Genomic DNA, 25382 nt, shown 5'->3' with positions numbered 1-25382 from the left:
CACATGTGTGGGCCACCAATGCTGTCACTTCCGTATGTGGTTTCCCTACATCTCAAACCACCTTTATTTTTTTCTGTTTGGTCCGATAAACACCCTTGAACCACATCCTCAGAGTGGTTCCTCAGGATTGGAGTCTGGCTGTCCAGGGAATGAAGTATCTTCTGCAGAACTCATGGTTTTAGTAGTTACCAAAACTGTAGGGTGGCGGAGAGGTCCTGGCTGGGTACCAAGAGTGTGCAAACTGTCAGATGCTCTATCCCTCCCTTCTCAGACCCAGGGCTTTGGGGCTTTCATAACACACAAAAAAAGAGCTTGGGGTGCAATCAAATTCTCCAATAAGCTTGTGTTCCCTTATCCTCTAGCTAGAAATCCATCACTCAGAACCTAGGAAGAATGATCTTATCTGAGGCCACTACAGAAACAGATGAGAAGCTCAAACACGTCCGCTGGGGAACAGCCGCCTGCCATTCCCTCTGAGTTTGACTTTTCATCGATTTTCTCCACAATTTGCACCCACACCTCCTCGTCACTCAAGGGAGCACCCTGGCAATCTCACCACTTAGGTCCCATCTAGTTTCCTACACCTCAGCTCCCACCACAAGCAACTGGACTCAAAAGAATGCATGTCAATTTTTCTTTGCAAACAGTGGTCTTGGCTTCTTGGATGTTCATGAAGTTCTGCCTGAAGTAAAGGCTTCGGCATCTGGCAAAGACTGTTCCAGAAATGCAGAGGGTATAAGCCAAGAGGAAGGGGGATAAAATTAAGTGCAGGGAAACAGAACTCCGAGTAATAAAAAGAATGTAGACTGTGGGGATGCTCACGGGATTGAGAAGCAAATAACAAATTTTTAAAAAGACGACTAAAAAGAAATGTGTGTGGGCCAGACAGCAAGGAGCAATGGTAGCTACACACAAATACACTGGGAAAAGGTGGCGGCCGCTAGCCCAGTGGTGGTGGCACACATCTTTAATCCCAGCACTCGGAAGGCAGAGGGAGGCGGATCTCTATGAGTTTGAGGGCAGCTTGGTCTACAGGGTGAGTTCCAGGGCAGCCAGGGCTACACAGAGAAACCCTGTCTTTGAATTCATCACCTCTGTCAAATGCACAGCCGGCTGAGATAATGAGAGAACCCCTCCAGTAACACGGTTTCGAGTTCACGGAACACTGACCATTTCTCCGATGGGTGAACTCCAGGCAGACGTAAACTTGGGTTTTCACTTTGAAGTCCTGAGAATTTTTGTCATATGGCCACTTACATGACAAAAAAGGGAGGTGGTGAAATAATTCTATAAAAGGAATTTCCAAGGCTGGCCGAAGGTGGATGCTGCTCAAAGATGTGAGAGCCCTCTGCTTTCTATCCTGAGGCAGAGGCTCCACTGTCCAGGACTCTCAAACAACCTGACCGTGGGTCCCAGATCACTGCGCGGCCCACATCTTGGCAAGGCGTTGCAGATGTGCCGATGGTCACAGGCAGTGATGGTTTTACGTCACTGGGGCCAGCTAGTGTCTTTGCCCTACTGTTGATCATGTTCACGGGCTCACCTCCGAGGGACATCTTTTCCCACTAATGAGGAGCAGGCTCTTTTGTTAACCCTGGCTCACACAGAAATCCGCGGCACCCACAGTGTCTGCATCTTACTTAGATGGGCATGGAAAACAACCATGTAATCAAATGATTATGGTAAAGAAGGTTAGCCTAGACAATTCTTTTCCTCCCAAAATATAGATCCTATCACCAACAAATTAAAATCCAGAGGTCCAAACATCCTAATGTGTAACACATGTAGTCAGGAAGATAGGAGACTGCGGTCCCAGCCTCCCACATCCTCACATGCCTGTGGCAAGAGGACCGCAGAATTCTCCTGGTATTTCCATGTATGGCCAACACAGAGGTCTCCAATTAAAGATGCTGTGTTTTCTGCCTGTGATGAGGAATGCTGATGCTCTGAGCTTCTACAGCTTAAAGACATCAGCCCAGCACTGCACAAATCACAGGCATGCAGTGTGTCCCATGTCCACTGTACAAATCACAGGCACGCAGCAAATCCCATGTCTACTGCACAGATCATAGGCACACAGTGTGTCCCATGTCTATTGCACAGATCACAGGCACACAGTGTGTCCCATGTCCACTGCACAGATCACAGGCACGCAGCGTGTCCCATGTCCACTGCACAGATCACAGGCACACAGTGTGTCCCATGTCCACTGCACAGATCACGGGCACGCAGCGTGTCCCATGTCCACTGCACAGATCACAGGCACACAGCATGTTCCATGTCCACTGCACAGATCACAGGCACACAGCATGTTCCATGTCCACTGCACAGATCATAGGCACACAGCGTGTCCCATGTCCACTGCACAGATCACAGGCATGCAGAGTGTCCCATGTCCACTGCACAGATCACAGGCACACAGCGTGTCCCATGTCCACTGCACAGATCACAGGCATGCAGAGTGTCCCATGTCCACTGCACAGATCACAGGCACACGGTGTGTCCCATGTCTACTGCACAGATCACAGGCACACAGTGTGTCCCATGTCTACTGCACAGATCATAGGCACACAGTGTGTCCCATGTCCACTGCACAGATCACAGGCACACAGTGTGTCCCATGTCCACTGCACAGATCACAGGCACACAGCGTGTCCCATGTCCACTGCACAGATCACAGGCACACAGTGTGTCCCATGTCCACTGCACAGATCACAGGCACACAGTGTGTCCCATGTCCACTGTACAAATCACAGGCACACAGCGTGTCCCATGTCTATTGCACAGATCATAGGCACACAGTGTGTCCCATGTCTACTGCACAGATCACAGGCACGCAGTGTGTCCCATGTCCACTGCACAGATCACGGGCACGCAGAGTGTCCCATGTCCACTGCACAGATCACAGGCACACAGCGTGTCCCATGTCTACTGCACAGATCACGGGCACACAGTGTGTCCCATGTCCACTGCACAGATCACAGGTACCCAGCGAGTCCCATGTCTACTGCACAGATCACAGGCACGCAGCGTGTCCCATGTCCACTGCACAGATCACAGGCACACAGCGTGTCCCATGTCCACTGCACAGATCACAGGCACACAGTGTGTCCCATGTCCACTGCACAGATCACAGGTACCCAGCGAGTCCCATGTCTACTGCACAGATCACAGGCACGCAGCGTGTCCCATGTCCACTGCACAGATCACAGGCACACAGCGTGTCCCATGTCCACTGCACAGATCACAGGCACACAGTGAGTCCCATGTCTACTGCGCATAGGCACAGATGTGTAGGGAATCCTAAATCTATTTACTACAGGGAAATTTCTAATTCTAGCCTTTGGAGACAAGTCCAGGGTGATCAGTCCTTAATGTTGCAAAAATAAATATCACTACTTCTCAACCACAATTAACTAACATTTACACTTGTCCAGTTAAGGAGTTAACACATATATTCTTTTAATTCTCTGAAAATAAAGCACCCTAGAATTTCAATTATTTTTTTAATTTATTTTTTAATTATTTTTTTTAACTCAACATCGAGAATTTGAACTGAGGACAAGAGGCCCTTGCTCCTGTGCTAAGCAGATCCAGAGAAAATCGTCGTCTGGCGATGGATGGAGATAGAGACAGAGACTCACATGAGAACACCGGACTGAGCTCCCAAGGTCCAGTTGAAGAGCAGAAGGAGGGAGAAGATGAGCAAGGAAGTCAGGACCACGAGGGGAGACTGAGCTCCCAAGGTCCAGTTGAAGAGCAGAAGGAGGGAGAAGATGAGCAAGGAGGTCAGGACCACGAGGGGTGCATCCACCCACGGAGACGGTGGGGCTGATCTAATGGGAGTGCACCAAATCCAGCTGGACTGGGACTGAACGAGCATGGGGTCAAACTGGACCCTTTGAATGTGGCTGACAATGGGGGCAGACTGAGAATCCAATGATAATGGCACTGGGATTTGTCTCTACTGCATGTACTGGTTTTTTGGGATCCTAGTCTATTTGGATGCTAACCTTCCTAAGCCTGGGTGGAGGGGGAGGGCCTTGGACTTCCCACAGGGCAGGCTACCCTGCCCTCTCTTAGGACTGGAGGGGGAGGGGGGGAGGGAGGGGGAAGGAAGTGGGAGGAGGGGAGGAAGTGGAAATTTTGAATGGTATTATTTATAAAGTAATAACAAAAAATTATTAGACAAAAAAGAAAACCTGGGCCCTCATATTGCACAGAAAAAATGAGAATTTGAACTGATACAGTGTGTTGAGAGATTTGAGAAAATGGGAATCATCATTGCTAAGTTAAAAATAACAAGTTAATAAAAACAATCAGGTGTGGTGGCACATGCCTTTAATTCCAGCACTTGGGAGGCAGAGGCAGGTGGGTCTCTGTGAGTTTGAGGCCAGCCTGGTCTACAGAGCGAGTTCCAGGACAGTAGGGCTATATAGAGACCCTGTCACAAAAGAAAAGAAAGGAAAAGGAAGTGATGAGGAGGGATATGTTTAGAACAGTGACCTCTGATTTTTGAGAGGACTCTGCAATCAGAGGATCCCTCAGGATGACACTTTTGTCTCTATTATCCCAATGAGTCAATGTCTCTCACCAGATCCAGGAGAGTGGGTGGCGGTGAGAAATGCGTGCAACACTGAAGCTGCACAAACTAAAAGTTTTCTGTCGCACAAAAACCCTGTGGGGCAGGATCACAACTCACAGCTGGGTTCGACAATTATTAACAGTGCATGCGATTTAAGAGAATTGAAATTTACCCACAGCTAACTTGTATTTTTTTTAAGTCCTCTTTGCATGTTATCTAGAGTCACCTAAGGAGGGTGTCTTAATTGACAAGACTGACTTGTGCATTTGTCATTACTGGTGATTGATGTGGGAGGGTCCAGCTCTCTGTGGGTGACACCATTCCTAGGCCAGTGGACCTGGGCTGCATAAGCAAACTATTTGAGCAAGCTAGTAAGCTGTATTCCTCCATGGTTCCTGCCTCGAGTCCCTTAGTGACTACTAAGAGCCGGAAGCGCGAGATAAAATAACGTCCCCTCCCCCAGCTTGCTTGTGTCGGAGTATTCTCTACACAGCAACGGGAGGAACTGAGGCCCTCATCATCTGTCATTTCTGGATACCAGGAGACGTCTTGGGAGGAAATGATTTCCCATCCTCTATACTAGAGACCTGGAAGGATTTGCACGGAACGTAGCCAAGCTCCATGTCCCATCATTGTCAAACACTGACATTTCGGTATTTGAAACCTCAGGATCTTAATCTGCCAAACTGATCCTTAATGCTTCCCAGCTGGCCAGATGAGCCACCGTGGACTCCGTACTGCTCTGAGACTGGGAATGTGAGGTCTGCAGGGTTCACACAAAAGTGCACGCACAGACACACCAGACGCCGTCCAGGCTTGAACATTCCCGCCACCCAGAGTGCTCCTCATTCCCCATTAGAGTCAACCCCTCAAAGTTCTCCCCACTCCAATACCAAAGCAATCTGCCCTGTAGGTTCTCATAGGAATCACGCACACATAAGGTACCATTTTTTTTCTCGTTTGACTTTTCGGGTGTGGGAAAATAATACGTTCCCTATATATATGGAATCCCATATACATTAGTGTGAGGTGCAGTGTCTAGACCACTCCTCAGAGGCATCAGGATCTCCTCACAGCTTCAGAGACAGGCGTAGACTCCTCCATGTGCAGCCGAAGAGATGTACTGTGTACTGGTTAAGTTAGTGTTGGGTAGGGGAGGACCTGCTCTACCACTGTGTACTGGTTAAGTTAGTGTTGGGGAGGGTGGGGGAGGACCTGCTCTACCACGGTGTACTGGTTAAGTTAGTGGTGGGGAGGGTGGGGGAGGACCTGCTCTACCACTGTGTACTGGTTAAGTTAGTGTTGGGGAGGGTGGGGGAGGACCTGATCCACTGCTGTGTACTGGTTAAGTTAGTGTTGGGGAGGGTGGGGGAGGACCTGCTCTACCGCTGTGTACTGGTTAAGTTAGTGTTGGGTGGGGGAGGACCTGCTCTACTACTGTGTACTGGTTAAGTTAGTGTTGGGGATGGGGGGAGGACATGCTCTACCGCTGTGTACTGGTTAAGTTAGTGTTGGGGTGAGTGGGGGAGGACCTGCTCTACCACTGTGTACTGGTTAAGTTAGTGTTGGGGAGGGTGGGAGAGGACCTGCTCTACCACTGTGTACTGGTTAAGTTAGTGTTGGGGAGGGTGGGGGAGGACCTGCTCTACCACGGTGTACTGGTTAAGTTAGTGTTGGGGATGGGGGGAGGACCTGCTCTACCACTGTGTACTGGTTAAGTTAGTGTTGGGTGGGGGAGGACCTGCTCTACCACGGTGTACTGGTTAAGTTAGTGTTGGGGAGGGTGGGGGAGGACCTGCTCTACCACTGTGTACTGGTTAAGTTAGTGTTGGGAAGGGTGGGGGAGGACATGCTCTACCACTGTGCACTGGTTAAGTTAGTGTTGGGGATAGGGAGAGAGCTCGAATTTATACATGGTTCTGCTTGCCTCTGACACATCTCACAGAAACAAAGATGACTCTTCCATATCTGTCGCATCAAAGTGATTGGAAAGTATTCAAAAATTCTGTGCAATGATTATGAGCAACCACTGACTGAGAGAACTGTAGAAATGTTGTAGAGTAACCCCATCTTGTAACATGAATTTGGGGTACACCTCACCCTGTAAGTCTTCCTAAGAGTACCGACTGCCACAGGTAATGGTGACCATCTGAATCTTCTGCTAAAATGGTGCAAAATGGCCAAGGTTTTTCAGGAGTGGCCAGACAGAAGCAAAGGTACAAAATACCAGTGTTTGGAGCTACTTATTTATCATGTTGTTTTCCATTTCTTGTATGTTTAGAAAGCTTACAAGCTGTGTGTGTGTGTGTGTGTGTGTGTGTGTGTGTGTGTGTGTGTGTGTCTGCATGCACGTACATGCATGTGTGTGTGTGTGTCTGCACGCACGTGCATGCATGTGTGTAGGGGTGTGGGGGATGTGTGTGTGCATGGGTGCCTGTGTGTTTGAAAATGTGTCTGTTCATGTGGGTGCACGCGTGTGTGCAAGTCTGTATATATTTATGTGGTTGTAGAAACCAGAGGTCAACCTCAAGCATCATTTTTAGGTACTATCCAACTTCTTGGTGGTTGTTTGGTGGACTGGCTGGTTAGTAGTTTTGTTGGTTCATTGGTTGGTTGTTGGTTGGCTGGTTGATTATTCAGTTGGTTGGTTAGTTGATTGGTTAGGTGTTTGGATGGCTAGTTGGTTAGTTGATGGATTGATTGGTTGGTTGGCTGGTTGGTTGGTTGGTTGGCTGGTTGGTTGGTTAGTTGGTTGGTTAGTTGGTTGGTTAGGTGGTTGAATGGCTAGTTGGTTTAGTTGGTAGGTTGGTTAGTTGGTAGGCTGGTTGTTTGGCTGGCTGGTTAGTTGGTTGGTTGGTTGATTTGAGACAGGGTTTCTCACTGGCCCAGAGTTTCATGAAGTAGGCTGGGTTAGATGACTAGTGATCCCCGAGACTCAAGCTACCTCAGCTTCCTCAGAGCTGGGATTCCACTACACACTGCTACTGCTGACTTCTATACATGGATTCTGGGGATTCTGATCTTTGTGCTTGCATAACAAACCCTTTACTAAGTTATCTTCTCATTTAATAATATTTTACAAATCATATTTGGAATGCTCAAGTATACTGTATAGTCAAGTACACTGTACTAAATAAATATTTGTATAAAACAAATAAGTATATGTTACTACACTAGACACGGCACAGGCCAACTTTAGAACCAGAAACAGAACCTATTCTCATAGCCTTTTGCCCCACTATTGTCTCTTGCTCAAAAAAATCCGAATCTTTCTTACTAAATAATCTAGGCTGAAGTGTCATTAGAAGAGACAGATTTTTTAATTAATAAATAAATACATATATTTGCAGGTTAGGGTGTCTAAAAAGCTTTGTCTTTCTGATTCACGCTTCTTCACCTAAGACATGTCACATGTATTGTTCTGATGGGGAACAAGACAAGAAAGCTTACCAACAACAGCGTGACCCGCAGTAACTACTGTGGGGCAAACATCACAAGGGTACTGACACAATCCTACGTGGTACAGCCTGATGTACACCTCGGCTAACGAGCACACAGTCTTGTATGTGGTCAAATATGTACTGGCCAAACACAGCATGCGACGCATGACTGCATTATCTGAGGTACAGATGCAGCTCGCCCGAGAAGGCTGGGGAGTGTGTAATGATACTGCAGGACCAGCGAGAGGAAAACTCACGATGTCACACTCACGTGACAAAGGCATTTGTGCACCGCTGTAGCGGCTGAGCTTTCATTCTCTAGAAATGGCAAGAGCTACAGGCAGGAGCAGAAAATGAATTTAGGGGATGCCCTTGTGGAAGGACAGCAGAGTGCCCGTCAGAGGCAAAGGGACTACAAGAAGGGAAGAAGCATCTATTTCGAAACATGAAACCTTCAACACTGGGACTCAATGCCTGTTTCCGAGATAAGACAACCACTCGCCACAGAACAATGCCTTGCTTGTTTTAGTCTTTTTGATCTAATAAGCAAAAAGTCTTAGTAAATGCAAACTGTCTTGTCCTGACTTCCCGGGGAAACTTGTGAAAAGTAGAGAACAGAGTTCCACCACAGGACGTGCATAGATCCTGGAACATGAGAAGTGGGGCAAGAGGACCCTGAGTCTGAAGCCAGCCTGGACTGCATAGAGACTAGCCCTATCGGTGTACTCTGCCTTTGACTGAGAGACCCTTCCTCAGTGAGTCAGGCTATGGAGACTAGCCCTATCGGTGCACTCTTCATTTGACTGGGAGACCCTTCCTCAGTGAGTCAGGTAGGAGAGTGCTGGAGGGTGATCCCAGCACTAGCCAGGAGTCCTTTGGAAGAGACCCAAGGGGGATTTCCTAGCTCAGGTTGGCCTAGGGCACACCTGGCCCTGGCCGAGAGGGCTCTTAACTGGGTTTACTGAGATGGGAAACACCACTCGGAAATCAGGCGGCACCAGTTCGTTGGCTGGGCCCTGAGCTGAGTAACGGAATAACGGGAGCTGAGCAAGTGTGCAAACAAGTATTTCTCCCTCCTTCACTGCGTATGTCATGTGACCAACTGTCTCGTGCCCTGGCATCTGTAACTCCCTGCACAGTGACAGACTAGAACCTGGAACTGAGAATGAGGTCCTTCTCCCGAGCTGCCTGTTTCTAGGGTCCTTCGTCACAGCAACAGGAACGGCACAAGGTCAATCTCCGGACCTGAAGTCTCAGAGAAGGAAGCCACACAGAACGGAATTCTCCGTGGAGTTCTCTAGTGGTTCCCCGGATTCCCTGGTACGGAGACGACAGTCACTGACTGGCACAGGCCCGTGTGTCAGAGAACTGTGGGAAACCCCAAGAAAATGCAGTTATGGAAAAACAAAACGTCACATGATAAAAAGAAACTTTTGGCTGTCTGGTCTCTACGTGTCCTGTGATCTGTTATCTTGTTAGATTCTGGCTTAAGGGCTAGCGGACAGCTGTGAAGAGAAACGCTAGCCCTAACCAGATGCCTCACTGGACCTGACGGTTCTCAGTGGCCAGAGTCTGATGCCGTTGGCAAGTATCGTCTCCAAACCCAGACAGAACCAATCGGTCAGCAAATAAGAAGGGGGGCTATGGTGGGGAGTGCGGGAGAAGTGGGGGACAAATAACATCAAGGATGTCTGATAATGCCTTGGGGGATCATATTATTTTATATTTGCACATATATACATACGTATATTAAATGAATTTATGCCACTTGGGCTGACAATGATCCCACAAGAACCACAGACTATCTAACAAAAAATCCAGCACCGGGCATGAGAAACTTCCATGTAATGGTTAGTTAGGGTAGTCCAAGCGGCTCCCAAAACAATATAGGCTACTGCTGTGGCCCTTAGATGTCTCTCAGAGATAGAAGGTAAGTCTCTAAGGCTGAAGACACCACGCACTTTGGGCACAGGACTCGGAAGATTCAGACTGTACCTAACATAAACGCCTCAGAGAGCCTAGCTTTCATAGCACCAGAAGGCTCTGTGCCAGCTGCTGAAGGAGTAAAGCATGTTCCTACCCTGTCACCATTCCTACAAATCACGATGACCAGCAAGGCAAGATGGCCTGCGGTGGTTTGAATGAGAAGGGCCCCATTGGTTCCTGTATTTGAATGCTTGGTCCCCTGTTGGTGGAGCTGTTTGAGGAAGGATTAGGAGGCATGGTCTTGTTAGAGAAGGTGTGTCACTGGGGGGAGGCTTCGAGGTTTCAAAAGATCACAACTTTCCAGTTTGCTCTCTCTCCCTAGTATTTGTGGATCAGACGTAAGCTCTCAGCTACTGCCCGATCCCCATGCCTGCCTGTCCACTCGCCTGCCTGTCCACTCGCCTGCCTGCCTGCCTGCCTGCCTGCCGCTGCTACCAGGATATGATGGTCATGGAGTCTAACCCTCTAGAACTGTAAGCCCCCGAATTACTTTCTTTTTATCAGTTGTGGAGGCCATGATGCTTTGTCATGGCAATAGAAAAGTAAAACAAGCTCTAAAGACGCGATAATGGCATGGCACTCAGACACTGAGTTAACCTACAGCTGTCTAATTTGACTGCTCAAGAGGAGTGATACCGTGCCTGGTACAAGAAACCCAGCCAACTGCCCAGGTCTAGTGAAATCATGGATCTTAGAGGAGAAACTACCACTGACGCTCTACTGCACCAGAGTGATTTCTAGCTGTGTTATAAGACTCTTTATCGCCACAGAGAAAGATAGGTCTCACCCCACATCAAAGAAACCTCTCTTTGCAACAGGCAGAGACCATTGCAGAAAACCACAACTGGTCACATTGCGATGATAACTGATCGCGGGGGGGCCGCTTCAGTGGCTACATCTGCAACGCCTGCACTCAAGGTTTGGGGAGCATCATGGAGAGGGGAACAGGAAGACTGTAAGAGCCAGAAGACAGGAAGTCTGCTGTGAATTTGTGTCTTTTAGAAAAGACAAGAAAGCTGCACCCATAATACCACAACAATATGGCTTCCAAGAGAAGACCTGAGCAGGGTCCGTATCAACAGACATGCTAGTCAACAGACAGTCTGCTAACACGGAAGGACACACACAGGGTGCAGCTCCTAAACGAAGAACTACAGGCAACTAATGACCACCAAGGGAGGAAAAATTGAGCTTCTCTCGGGGATATAAGCCCTCTAGTCGGTTATCCAACCACCAAGTGGTCCACCCTGAAATCATACATGCCCAAGACACTCTGAATAATTCAGAAGGTTGTATATGTAAATGTATGCACTTATGAGTGTGTGTATAACAATAACAATAAAAGCAAAAGAAGCCACCAATTTGAGGAGGAGAGTGGGGTATAGGAGAAGGATTGGAGGAAGGAAAGGGAAGAGTGGAATAATGTCATTTTAGGTGTTTCATTAAAAAATTAACCAATTAAAATAACGTTAAAGGCACAAACAAAATTAGAAAGAGAAGACATAAAGTTGGGAGAGATAAACCGGAGATAGATGAGGAGTTGGATGGAAGGGAATGAGGGAGAGGGCTTGGTGTCAGCACAGTACATGTATGTGTGGATATTAATGTCTCTTAAAAAGAAGAGTAGACCTCAGCTTGGGCACCTGGGAGCCCCTCTAGGGTCAAGTCTCTTGCCCACCCTAAAGTGGCTCCCTTACCTAAGAATTGTGGTTCCGTGCTCCCCTATCCAACCTTCCTTTATCCCGATCCTCCTGTTTCCCCAAGTCCCCCCTCCTTCCCTTCTACCTTTGCTCTCCCCATCTCCCCTTACCCCCATCCCACCCCACCCCCAAGATCCCAATTTTCTCCCTGGCAATTTTGTCTACTTCCCTTAGCCAAGAGGATAACTATATGTTTTTCCTTGGGCTCACCTTCTTACTTAGCTTCTTTAGGTTCACCTATTGTAAACTCCGTGACCCCTATTTATGGCTAGAAACCAATTATGAGTGAGTACATCCCATGTTCATCTTTTTGGGTCTGGGATACCTCACTCAGGATAGTGTTTTCTATTTCCATCCATTTGCATGCAAAATTCGAGAAGTCATTGTTTTTTACCGCAGCGTAGTACTCTAGTGTGTATATATTCCATACTTTCTTCATCCATTCTTCCATTCCCAGTTAGTTCCTTGGGTAGCTGAGGATAGGGAACCTGAAATGACCCTATCCTAGAGCAATACTGACGAATATCTTGCATATCATCATAGAACCTTCATCTGGTGATGGATGGAGATAGAGACAGAGACCCACACTGGAGCACTGGACTGAGCTCCCAAGGTCCCAATGAGGAGCAGAAGGAGGGAGAACATGAGCAAAGAAGTCGGGACCACAAGGGGTGCACCCACCCACTGAGACAGTGGAGCTGATATACTGGGAGCTCACCAAGGCCAGCTGGACTGTTACCGAAAAAGCATGGGATAAAACTGGACTCTCTGAACATGGCGAACAATGAGGGCTGATGAGATGCCAAGGACAATGGCACAGGGTTTTGATCCTACTTAATGTGCTGGCTTGGTGGGAGCCTAGCCAGTTTGGATGTTCACCTTCCTAGATATAGACGGAGGGGAGAGGACCTAGGACTTACCACAGGGCAGGGAACCCTGACCGCTCTTTGGACTGGAGAGGGAGGGGGAGAGGAGTGGGGAGAAGGGGAGAGGGGTGGGAGGAGGGGGAGAAGAGTGGGAGGAGGGGGAGAACAGTGGGAGGAGGGGGAGGGAAATGGGAGGCTGGGAGGAGTGGAAATTTGTTTTTTTTTTCTTTATTATTCTCCTTTTATCACTAAAAAAATAAAAAAAAGAAGAGTAGAGAATGAGGAGGGGAAGCACAGGAATTAGTGAGAGTCACAGTTGTAGGGTAACCTTGATCATTAGCACTGGTAAGAAGTAAAATCTGGGAACAGAAAGATGGCTCAGTTTAAAGCGCTTGCTGCAGAAGTATGAGGACACAAGATCAAATACTTAGAAGTCATGTGTAATTCCAGCACAGAAGGCAGAGAGAACCACAGAGCAAGCTAGCTAGGGAGACCATCCATACACACACTGATTAGCTCTGGGTTTGATTGAGATATCCTGCCTCAGGGTAGCCGGCAGAAGAGTGATGGAGGGTGGTTCCTGACATCAACCTTGGGCCTCCACATGCTGCATAACACAGATATGCCCACATATGCTTGCACACACATGAACACATACACACACACAAACTATATACACACACGAGCACATGCACACACATCAGATACACACACAAACCACATACACACGCTTGCTCACATGCAAATGCACACACCACACATGCATGCACACATGTAAACAATACTACGTATACACATTCATACATGCAAACATACATGTGTAAACACACACCACACACTCATGAAAACACACATATCACATACACACATGCACACAAATAAACACATACCCACACACATGTAAACACACACATGCAAACATATACACCACATGCACATATGCAAAAACACATATGCACACACACACAAACAAACATACATAAAAAGGTAAAAAGCAATATCTTTGGACTGTACTTCCTTTGGTGTAAAAAGGAAACAATTGTATAATTCAAAAAATGTACTACTTGCAATTAATACCCCAGATGCCCCATTTGTTGGCCATGTGCTTTTTGTCACTTCTATGTGTGACAAAAAATAAATAAATAAAAGTGTTCTCCTGAGTAATTCTTCAACCCAAAAGATCAATCACACAGTCGGCACTTTAAACCTCAGAGAGCGAATGGCAATGTGAGGCTAAGCAAGCGGCCAGGAGTCAATGCCCTTGTCTGAAAACAGTATTTCTTTCCCTGATTGATAACACAGCCAGTAAACAGTGTTAGATTGATGAGGGTGGGGATCAGAATGTCCCCTTCCGGTAAAAGACGGGGCACTGGGGCCAGCTCCTGTCTCCAAGAGAATTCTTTTTCTTTACTGGCTTGATTGCTGTTGTTGTTATTTAAGGAGTTTGGTTAGTGTGGTTTGATTTTTAGTTCTTTGAGAATTTTGTGCAATTTTTTTATCATATTCTTTCCTCTCCCACAATGCCTCCTGGATCCACACCCCCCCCCAACTTCATGTCCTTTTTCTTAAGACATTAAGCACAATTTTACTGCTCCCATACACTTGGGTGTGGTACCACCCACTAGAGCATGGTTAGCTTAGCAGGGACCACATCCTCAGAGAGAAGTGAGTCTCCCTCCCCCAGCAGCTATCAGTGACCAATGACTGCTCATCTCCCCTCTACATGCTGGGGTTTTGTCTGGCTTAAGCTTCCTGGGTCTTGGGCATGCTCAGCTGCCACAGGAGTCTGGAAAGGGAAGCTTAGCCTCACTTAACACCTACAGCACTCGTCTGTAAAGTGGCTCTGGAGGGGGCACAGATGCGGGGCCTTCTCTTTATTGTGATGCTGCTCGGGCCCACATAGTCTGTTCCTTCTGCACATAAGACTCCAGGGAACATCCCCTTTTCCCCTCTTCCAGCCTTGTTCATTCTAGAAGCTCCCAGGTCACCACCTTGAATCTTCTAGGACCCCTCCTCTCTACATCCTCATCTGGACTCTCAGTACTTCAACTTTCCGAGGGTGGTTATCACAAACCCCCTTCGTTTCTCTCCCAGTGTTACAGAATACCTAGAAAGAACAACTTAGGGGAGGAAAGGTCTTTTTCTGGCTCACAATTTGAAGAGGCACAATCTATCATGGTGGGAAGACATGGAGGTAGGAACGTGATATATAGACTCCTCGCTAATGTGTGATCACCCTCTGTATGCTGTGAATATGTTTTATTACCATTGGTTAGCAAAGGGCAGAATAGCGCTAGGTGGGGAAAACTAAGCTGGATGCAGGGAGAAAGACCTCATATGGCCAAAGACAGGAAGTGGGACCAGGCCATAAATGTCAGTGCTCACCCCTAGTGACCCACTTCCTCCAACACGGTTCCAAAACAATACACCAACTGTGAAGCCCGTGTGCAAACACCTGAGCCTATGGGGACATTCACAGTATGGGGCTGCTTCCTCCAAACTGAAACACCCCCTCCTAGAAAGAGGAGGTAAACTCACGGGACAAAAGAAGCAAATGAAACACACAAGACTCAGGAAGTTCCTGAAACTTTACAAAATCCACAAGTCTCCTCATTAAGGTTATAAATGCAATAAGCAATTGCTGGGAAGAGGAGGCTCCATTCTGAACTGCTGCCAGAAATTGTAAGGAAGCTCCAAGGGAGAGCTTGCCTGAGCTGCCCATGCTGGGTAGGAGCCGTTTTTGAATCACACATACTTCTGTAAGTAACTCTATAACTCACTGGTTCACTAAGCTAGATTTGGGTAGAATTATCCCTTTGGTCTGTCCTCAGTGTCCTCTCCGGGGTGAAGAGACATGTGCTCATATCCCTCGTAAAAAGTTACACGACATTTTCCCAGAGGCCCTTGCAGTTGGAGCTCTCGGGATAACTGTCCAGACCACTGATGCCTGTTTCTGCTGCAATAACTAAGTCTTTGCTGTACTCGGGGCTAGAGCTGGACTAAAGGTAGAGAGAAGGCTGAGGTGGTTTCTTGTGCTATGGAACAGCAATTCACCCCTTAGCTTTTCTGTAAGTGCCTCATTTGAAATTCCCAATCAGACGGTCCCGCTTCATGCCTGAACTTGGAAATCTTGTGTTTCCTTTCCTGTCATGTCCTGAGTCCTACAGTGACTGTTCGTGTGCTCTGTGAAGAGTCCCTTCACTGGCCCCGCTTCTCCCAGCTGCCACCAGCAGCACCATGTCTCTCTCTCAACATGACTCTTGAGCAGGGTATCCCCCCCCTTCCCCATGTTATACTCCTGAGCAAGGTGTCCCACCTTCCCCATGTCATACTCCTGAGCAGGGTGTCCCCCCCTTCCCCATGTCATACTCCTGAGCAGGGTGTCCCACCTTCCCCATGTCATACTCCTGAGCAGGGTGTCCCCCCCCCCTTCCCCATGTCATACTCCTGAGCAGGGTGTCCCCCCTTCCCCATGTCATACTCCTCAGCAGGGTGTCCCCCCTTCCCCATGTCATACTCCTGAGCAGGGTGTCCCCCCTTCCCCACGTCATACTCCTGAGCAGGGTGTCCCCCCCTTCCCCATGTCATATTCCTGAGCAGGGTATCCCCCCTTCCCCATGTCATACTCCTGAGCAGGGTGTCCCCCCTTCCCCATGTCATACTCCTGAGCAGGGTGTCCCCCCTTCCCCATGTCATACTCCTGAGCAGGGTGTCCCCCCTTCCCCATGTCATACTCCTGAGCAGGGTGTCCCCCCTTCCCCATGTCATACTCCTGAGCAGGGTGTCCCCCCTTCCCCATGTCATACTCCTGAGCACGGTGTCCCCCCCTTCCCCATGTCATACTCCTGAGCAGGGTGTCCCCCCCTTCCCCATGTCATATTCCTGAGCACGGTGTCCCCCCTTCCCCATGTCATACTCCTGAGCAGGGTGTCCCCCCTTCCCCATGTCATACTCCTGAGCAGGGTGTCCCCCCTTCCCGATGTCATATTCCTGAGCACGGTGTCCCCCCTTCCCCATGTCATACTCCTGAGCAGGGTGTCCCCCCCTTCCCCATGTCATACTCCTGAGCAGGGTGTCCCCCCCTTCCCCATGTCATACTCCTGAGCAGGGTGTCCCCCTTCCCCATGTCATACTCCTGAGCACGGTGTCCCCCCTTCCCCATGTCATACTCCTGAGCAGGGTGTCCCCCCTTCCCCATGTCATACTCCTGAGCAGGGTGTCCCCCCCTTCCCCATGTCATACTCCTGAGCACGGTGTCCCCCCTTCCCCATGTCATACTCCTGAGCAGGGTGTCCCCCCTTCCCCATGTCATACTCCTCAGCAGGGTGTCCCCCCTTCCCCATGTCATACTCCTGAGCACGGTGTCCCCCCTTCCCCATGTCATACTCCTGAGCAGGGTGTCCCCCCTTCTTCAGTGTCACACATTGTCTTCCATGAAGCCAGAATCTAACGGATGACTACACAAAGACATATTTGGCCCTCTTGTCTCCGTGTGACAACTCCAAAGGCCACCCCAGCTCAGACCCTCGATGTGTTGTGCTGAGGTTTCAGTTCTAACTGTACTGCAGATCTGCCCAATCCCCCGCTTTGCTCTCGTCCTCACAGGGATGTGTCCAGCCTGCTTGCTTCCTTATAATTCCTAGAAACAACTTTCCAACCTAATGTAATCACCACTACAAACACATGTATGGTTATGATGTGGCCACCACTGAAAGTCTGATAGCTCAGACCCCGTGTTAAAGCTAAGCAGGCATGGTAGCTGCCTGTAGCCCCGGCACTCTGGAAACAGAGACAAGGGGCTCCCTAGGGCAATACCCAGAGTAGCCGGATGAGTGCACTCTGGGTTTCCCAGGAGATGCTGCCTCAATCAATAAAGTGGACAGCAGTCTAAACAGACACCTGGCTGAAGTCAACTTCAGGCCTGTACAGGCACAGACACACATGTTCATGCTCACCAGTACATGTGTGCCCATAGGCATGTGCACACAGACACTATACACACACACACAAAACCCACATGAGAGGAAAATGCTTGGATGTCCACCCTGTTATCGTGTCTCCCCATCAAGAGCCAGTGCCTGCATGGAGTGCTCACACACGCTAAATCTACTTCTCTATGTTTGGTTTTTCCTCAGTCATGCTTAATAGCAAAACACTATCATGTCCCGCAAAAGTTCTTACTTCCATCTTGAAATTTGCTTAATCTTTCGAAGTACGACGACACGGGGGCCTGGACGATGTCCAGGATAGCCAGCAGTGTTCTTGTCAGCCTCAGCAGCTCGCTGAAGCTGTAGAATCCGAAGTAGATCAGGTTCCGGGCCAGGTGGACCACCTTCAGCAGGGAGGAAGGGACAGGAGAGCGTTGGAAAATGGAATACACATTGGCAATTTTTACATGTAAAGTGGTCTGAGTATTTCTAATTCCTTAGCACCTGGGGATTAAAATCCCTGTGAAAAACCACTGCTCCGATTGGGACTGATCCAAATCCAGGGTCAGCTCAGCTCGTAAGAGGCTTTAAGGTGATTTAAGGGGTTTATGTTACAATATCTATCTACTACTAATTAAATGTAAGTCAGGAGGATACCACTTAATCAGTGGTTAAATCACTTTAATAAATAGGAGACATTAATTGGCCCATAGTTTTATGTCCCCTGCCCTGGCCTGTGGCCTTCTTGGTACTATAGAAAATAAGGGCAAGATACAGACTCCAAGGCATGGCTCTGGTGCAGGCTGTCCTCCCACACTGTGCCAGATTGCTGTATGTCACAGCAGAAATGTCATGACATACCCGAGGTTAGCCAGGATTAGACTTCGGAACACTGCATGAAAGTGTGTGTCTGTCTCTCTCTGTGTCTCTCTCGCCTTCTCCCTCTATTTCCCCCTTCTCTTCTCTCTCTCTTTCCCTCCCTCTGCTTCCCCTTCCCTCCCTTCTCTCTCTCTCTCTCTCTCTCTCTCTCTCTCTCTCTCTCTCTCTCTCTCTCTCTCTCCTTTTCTTGCTCTCCCTCTGTGGGAAATCAGGTACCAGGTCACAGGACACTCAGCCCACAGAAAAGCCATATGTCCTAAACCCGAGGTGCGTGGTGACAAGCCAGCACAGAAGCAGGTCCACCAACACCCACCCGAGAGAGGCAGGGACAGCGAGCACTTCCAGTAGTGACTGAACAGACACCACCACGCCACACCCAGGCTCGTGACTCACAGAAATGGTGTTTACTGTGGACTGCCACACTCGGGGGGGGGGGGGGGCTATGTCCCATGACCGTGGATGACTGATACCCTGTGTTACTATGGACTGCCACACGGGGGGGGGGGGGGCTATGTCCCATGACCGTGGATGACTGATACCCTGGGTATGGTGTGAAAGTGTACTCTCTCTGGTTTTGTTATTACATTATCTTCAAATTTCAATTCAGGTCAATGAGGCTCAGTCATTGTTTCTATGAAGATGGGGAAATGCATCTAATTATAAACTATTCAAAACTGTGGCTGTTTACCAAGTGTAGCAAAATTCACATATATGAAATGAAAATAAAGCAAAGAAAGCTATAATTCATTGATAATTGAGACGGAACACTTTAATTATCAAGGCATAATAATAAAGATTAAAATAAAATGGGGTTTTATCTCTAATTCTATTGACCATTAGTATAATAGGGATAAGGCATTACTAGTCACAGAGTACATCCGTCACCCTAACCTATTAGAGAAGGGGGTGATTTTCTTCTCAAATCTGGGGAGGGGGCTCCATAACCTAAAGTTTTCCTCTTTTCTGTTTCAAACTGTACCACGTCACTACCTGGTCTAATTAACACGTGAACTGTACCACGTCACTACCTGGTCTAATTAACACGTGAACTGTACCACGTCACTACCTGGTCTAATTAACACGCGAACTGTACCACGTCACTACCTGGTCTAATTAACACGTGAACTGTGCCACGTCACTACCTGGTCTAATTAACACGTGAACTGTACCACGTCACTACCTGGTCTAATTAACACGCGAACTGCATTTCTACTCATCACGCATGGTTTCAAAAGTAAGTTAATGAGTGAAATTAAAGTTTAAAAACCCGAATATGTATGTTATCATCATCAGATGGAATTATATCTGCCCGAACCTAACAATTCAACTGCCCAGACACCCTGATATAGAGGAAGGGAAGATCCATGAGGCCAAGGCATCTCATCTCTGACAAGCACACACTCATGCCTTGAGTAACTCTTTTGAATGCCTCAAGCGGGGCTGGAGAGACGTCTCCGTGGTTGAGAGCAACATCTGCTCATCCAGAGGACCTGGGTTTGGCTCCCAACACCAACATGGCTCTCAATCACCTGGTTCCAGGGGATTTGATGCCCTCTTCTGACCACTGTGGGCACTAGGCACAAAGAAAATAAATTTAAATTTTTTAAAATACCTCAAATGTCAGTTTATTTTTCTCTTTGTCCCCAAAAGGAAATGGCTGATTTACAACTTCTTTCAAATATTCTTCAACAAATTCCATCGTGAGGGCAAATTTCCTCTTCATGTCATTTCTGGAAGAGTCTGTGGTAGAGTCATACCTAGACAGATAACAAAAGAGCAAGTTAAGTTGATGGGAAACACTGAGGAGTGGGGACGTCATCTATTCTGACTCCCAGAGTGTACCGCCTTGCACACAGTGGGGGCATTATCTATTCTGACTCCCAGAGTGTACCGCCTTGCACACAGTGGGGACATTATGTATTCTGACTCCCAGAGTGCACTGCCTTGCACACAGTGGGGACATTATCTATTCTGACTCCCAGAGTGTACCACCTTGCACACAGTGGGGACATTATGTATTCTGACTCCCAGAGTGCACTGCCTTGCACACAGTGGGGACATTATGTATTCTGACTCCCAGAGTGCACTGCCTTGCACACAGTGGGGGCATTATCTATTTGACTCCCAGAGTGTACCGCCTTGCACACAGTGGGGACATTATGTATTCTGACTCCCAGAGTGCACTGCCTTGCACACAGTGGGGACATTATGTATTCTGACTCCCAGAGTGTACCGCCTTGCACACAGTGGGGGCATTATCTATTCTGACTCCCAGAGTGTACCACCTTGCACACAGTGGGGAAGTTATCTATTCTGACTCCCAGAGTACACTGCCTTGCACACAGTGGGGACATCATCTATTCTGACTCCCAGAGTGTACCACCTTGCACACAGTGGGGAAGTTATCTATTCTGACTCCCAGAGTACACTGCCTTGCACACAGTGGAGACATCATCTATTCTGACTCCCAGAGTGCATTGTCTTGCACACATCAGTAAACCTCTTGGGGTGCACATCCCACCTGTGACGGGGGCCACTGAAAACTGAGATGGAACAAGCAAGGGGGAGCCTGCCAGTCATTCACACTCAGCAAGCTGTGAGCGATGATTACTTGTTTACTCGCTTCCAGAAACATGTCTCCTGCCAGAGAGCTATCATTCTGCCCTCAGGAGGGGGTATCTTATTGACTCTTCCCAGATGAACAGTGTGAACGAAAATGCACAAATCCTTCCTGTGTTTTTTATTTCACAGTTGAAGATGCTTCACTTTGCTTGCATCTGCTGAATTTAAATGTCCTGTCACCTCCATGATGGCTCATCTTCACTGTCAACTTGGCAGGATCTAGAATCCTCTAGAAAACAACACCTCTGGGCACAACCATAAGGATATTTCCAGAACCAAGTATCTGAGGAGTGTGGAAAGCACCACCCCCTGGGCTGGAGACCGTTACTGAACAGAGAGGAAAGTGAGAAATGAGATTTCTCTGCCCCCTGAGTGCAGATTCGAGGTAACAGTGCCTCAAGGTCCCGGCACACCGAGCTCCCCTCCATAAGCCACTGCTTGTCGAATATGAGAAAAGTAATGAATACGATGTACTGGCTAGTTTTGTGTCAACTTGACACAAGCTAGAGTCTCTGCAAGGGAGGGACCCTCAACTGAGAAAATGTCTCCAAAGGATCCATTTGTAGCCAAGACTGTTGGGCATTTCCCTAAGCAGTAATTGATGGCCGGAGGGCAGGCCATTGCGGGTGGTGCCAACCCTGGGTAGGTGGGCAAGTCAGTAAGCAGCCCCTCCGTGGCCTCTGCCTCAGCTCCTGCACTGCTTGGTTTCTGTCCTGACTTCCTTCAGTGACGATGATGAGGAAGTGAAAGCCAAATAAACCCTTCCCCACCCAGGTTACTTTGGTCATGGTGTTTCATCACAGCAATAGTGACCCTGACTGGGGATGGAGAGATGGCTCAGTAGTTGAGAGCACTGATTACTCTTCAGGAGAACCCAGCACCCATGTGGCCACCCACAATTGTCTCTGACTCCAGTTCCAGGGGACCCAACCCCCTCACACAGACATACATCCAGTCAAAACACCAATGCACTTAAAATTAAATAAAAAATTAGTAATCCTAACTAAGACACAGAGTTTCCAAACATACTCATGGATGGTGATCTTTGTGGGGATTTCGGTCCAGAGCCGGGCATAGCGAACAGGCACCACAGACTCCTGGGGATCCCGGTCAACGTGCATGTGGAGCATGAGCCGACAGAAAGAAGCCCGGAGGTCAAAGGGCAGGCTCTCATCAGACACACACCGAAGGATCAGGTCTACAGACAGCTGTGTGGAGATCTGGTTGATGGCCAGATACTGGCGGTCCAAGCACATTCTCGCGAAGAGGTTTAGCTGGTACCTAAAAGCATGAGGTGCGTTACGTTATCCGTCTTTCCTCCATTAAGGCCCTAAACAGCCGCTGGGCGTGCAGATGTATTTATAAGTACCCACACACTGACCCAAACTCTTTAGACAGGGAGCAAATGACCACACAGGTCTAACACCATCCCTGTCTCTACAGCCCTCTCACAGCCGGGACTTCAGCCCTAACATCGAGAGCACCAAACCTGGCATGGATGGTGAGACACGGGGAGCTGACTCTCCCTCTCCACCTTTCCCAGCCTCTGTTGGGGTGGGGGTGCGGAGCCTCCAGAATCTGCACTGACTTTATCCCCACCTGGTTGGTCCCAGTGATGCTGCCCCAGGGTTCTTCAGTCTCTAAGGTTAGGGGTGCGCCGTTGGATTGGCTTTGAGATATAAAAGCCAGGTGTTTGGCATCTGTCTCTGCTTCCCACCAACCTATCTGAGAACTTCCGCCTTGGGTTTATCCCTTAAATTCAAAGAGCTGGTTGGGTCTTTTTCACTGTTGTTGGTTTTTTTTTTTCTCTCTCTTTGAAGCGGGGTGGGCATCCACATGCAAACCTCTTGTGAGAGACAGCATTTGGGAGCTAGTTCTCTGCCACTGCATCAGGCTTGCGTGACAAGCACTGCTACCCATTGAGCCATCTTGCCAGCCCCCCAGCTGGGTTCCTAAACCCAACATGCTGACCCCTGGGAACCACCTCTCATGCCCTTGCTAATAAACACAGGTGCCCTTTCAGAACTACAAACACTGACCCCTCTCAAGCCCCAAAGATCACATGCTCACACGATCCCGTCTTGACCCACTGCCACTTCCTGTGAGGCCACCTCTGCCACCAGATCTGTCTCACCCCAGTTTCTCCTCCCCCTCAGTCCACAGTCAAGGTCCCATTGCTTCTCATCAGCCCCTACGTCCCATCAGTCCCAAGCTCACCAGAGAACACAAGCAGAAACCACATATATTAGCCCTCATTCTGAGATCTTTAGGGGGTCCTGACCATCTCAGCTGCCCCCTTAGAGGTTTGAGAGAATCAGCTCCCTCTGGAAGGCGAGTGGCCCCAGTACCTATAATAGGTCAGAACTTCTAGGTCAGCCTTGGTGCCCTCCTTGGCTTCCTGGGCGAGGTGCCTGATGGCCTTGCCGTGAGGCTCCTTGTTGCTGTCAATCCAATAAAGCCAAACCTCCTCATCGTCAATGTCGTCGGGAAGGATGGAGCTCTCCATGGGGTTTTCCACTTGCATAGACACCAGCCTTGAAACAACGACACACAAAATCTATTAAGACGCGCACGTTTGGCGAGGGACGCTCCGACAGACGCCTCCACGGGGCAGCTTACTTTGTCTGAATGAGGATGTCCGCATTGCCAGGACTCAGCATGAATTTGCAGATGAGTTCCTGGGTGATGGGGATGGCAGTGCTGTTGGACACACAGAGGTCAGACAAATAGTCTAGAAACCTAGGTGGGGAAGAGCAAAGCATTTTATTTTCATATTTTAACAATGTACCTTTTAGTAATTCTTCAATGACTTCATTACTGTAAACAATGCCACTTGAGATTATCCACTCAATTTGATTTTTTTTAGTTATTAAAGGGTGGGCATGTCCAGACTTGGGTTCTGTCGAGCCACGGTATGTGTGGAGGTCAGAGGACAGCTTTCAGTCGTCTTTTCTGCCCATCTGGCGGCAACCTCCTGCTTCTGCTGCGCTGTGTCCAGCCGGCCCACCCACTGCTGGCTGATGTGCTGCCTCCACCTCCCCTCTCACTGCCAGAGAGCTGGAATCAGAGATGGGAGCCGAGCGTCGCTGCACCCAGCTCTCCTACCAGACATCTGGGGACTGAACTCAGGCTTCAGCAGCAAATGCTTTTACCCCTGTACCATCTCGCCAGCCCGACAAAACATTTTAATAAAATCATCACAACAGAAATATAATTTGGAACTTAATAGAAGAAGCCCGTGTTGATGCGGTTTTAATATTGTTTCATGCAGAGGTTTTTCTGTGTTCTGCTCATCTACCGCATCATTAAAAGCAAATTAAACAACACTTTCTGTTACATATAAGCCTTGTTTAGAATGGGTGTGTTTGCTTCTATTTTTTAGGTGATATTCATCCAATTAGCACAAGGATTCATGTTTAGAAAATCATTTATCTTCCTTCAAGTGAGTGTCTCCAAAACCAAATACCAATAAAAAAGCAAAACAAAGTGAGTATATGACAGGGTTAGGAAGCATGCTTCAGGAAAGGGCAATCGGTCACAGGAGTGGATGGTCGATCACAGCAGGGGACGGTCACAGGAGGGGACGGTTGGTCACAGGAGGGGATGGTCAGTCACAGGACGGGACAGTCAGTCACAGGAGGGGATGGTCGGTCACAGGAGTGGATGGTCGGTCACAGGAGGGGACAGTCAGTCACAGGAGGGTACGGTCGGTCACAGGAGGGGACGGTTGGTCACAGGAGTGGACGGTCGGTCACAGGAGGGGACAGTCAGTCACAGGAGGGGATGGTCAGTCACAGGAGAGGACCGTCGGTCACAGGAGTGGATGGTCAGTCACAGGAGGAGACGGTCGGTCACAGGAAAGAACCGTCAGACACAGGAGAGGATGGTAGGTCACAGGAGAGGGCCCTGTGCACCTTCTAGCATTCACTGTTACAGAACTTAGCAGAGTAAGCACAGTGGGTGTCTTTGGCTAGTCTGCATTCACTGTGCCCATCTAAGGCAGCAAGGAGTGAAAAGAGAGAATGCAACCCCCTCAGACCTGTCACCCCCTTCCTGTGCAACCCCCTCAGACCTGGCACCCCCTCCCTAACTCGGTCGGGGGTGCTCACCAGGATGCTGTCTGTCTTTCATTTTCTCCTTCCTAAACTGTGGGTGAGAGCTCAGTAGCCCCCAAGTGTGGTGGTCACTGAGTCATCTTGACACTGGGAAGGCTGAGGCAGGATTGCCTCAACCGGAAGTGAGTTCCAGGCCAGCTTGGCCTACAGTTGTGAGAGGAAAATAAAACAAAACATCAGGCCCTAGGTTCAATTCCCAGTACCAAAATAGAAATGGATAATAAGTCATTCCCTTCATTTTATTAAAATCTAGATAGCAAT

General features: G+C 48.6%; 1 protein-coding gene across 1 annotated transcript in view; it reads right to left on the bottom strand.

The window, feature by feature from the left end:
- The window catches only part of Itpr2 (inositol 1,4,5-trisphosphate receptor type 2), a 411976-nt gene that overhangs the window by 254679 nt on the left and 131915 nt on the right, over positions 1-25382 (bottom strand). Inside the window, exons 17-21 of the mRNA XM_075982281.1 lie at positions 23626-23745; positions 23355-23540; positions 22036-22287; positions 19997-20141; positions 17759-17909 (exon numbers count right to left, since the gene is read on the bottom strand). Of these exons, the coding sequence (XP_075838396.1) occupies positions 17759-17909; positions 19997-20141; positions 22036-22287; positions 23355-23540; positions 23626-23745 (854 nt within the window). The remainder of the gene's footprint in view (positions 1-17758; positions 17910-19996; positions 20142-22035; positions 22288-23354; positions 23541-23625; positions 23746-25382) is intronic.

Source organism: Microtus pennsylvanicus, chromosome 8 (genome assembly GCF_037038515.1).
Source record: "Microtus pennsylvanicus isolate mMicPen1 chromosome 8, mMicPen1.hap1, whole genome shotgun sequence".
NCBI lineage: Eukaryota > Metazoa > Chordata > Mammalia > Rodentia > Cricetidae > Microtus > Microtus pennsylvanicus.
The sequence above is the reverse complement of the archived record's forward strand: the minus strand, read 5'-3'. Positions and strand labels throughout refer to the sequence as shown.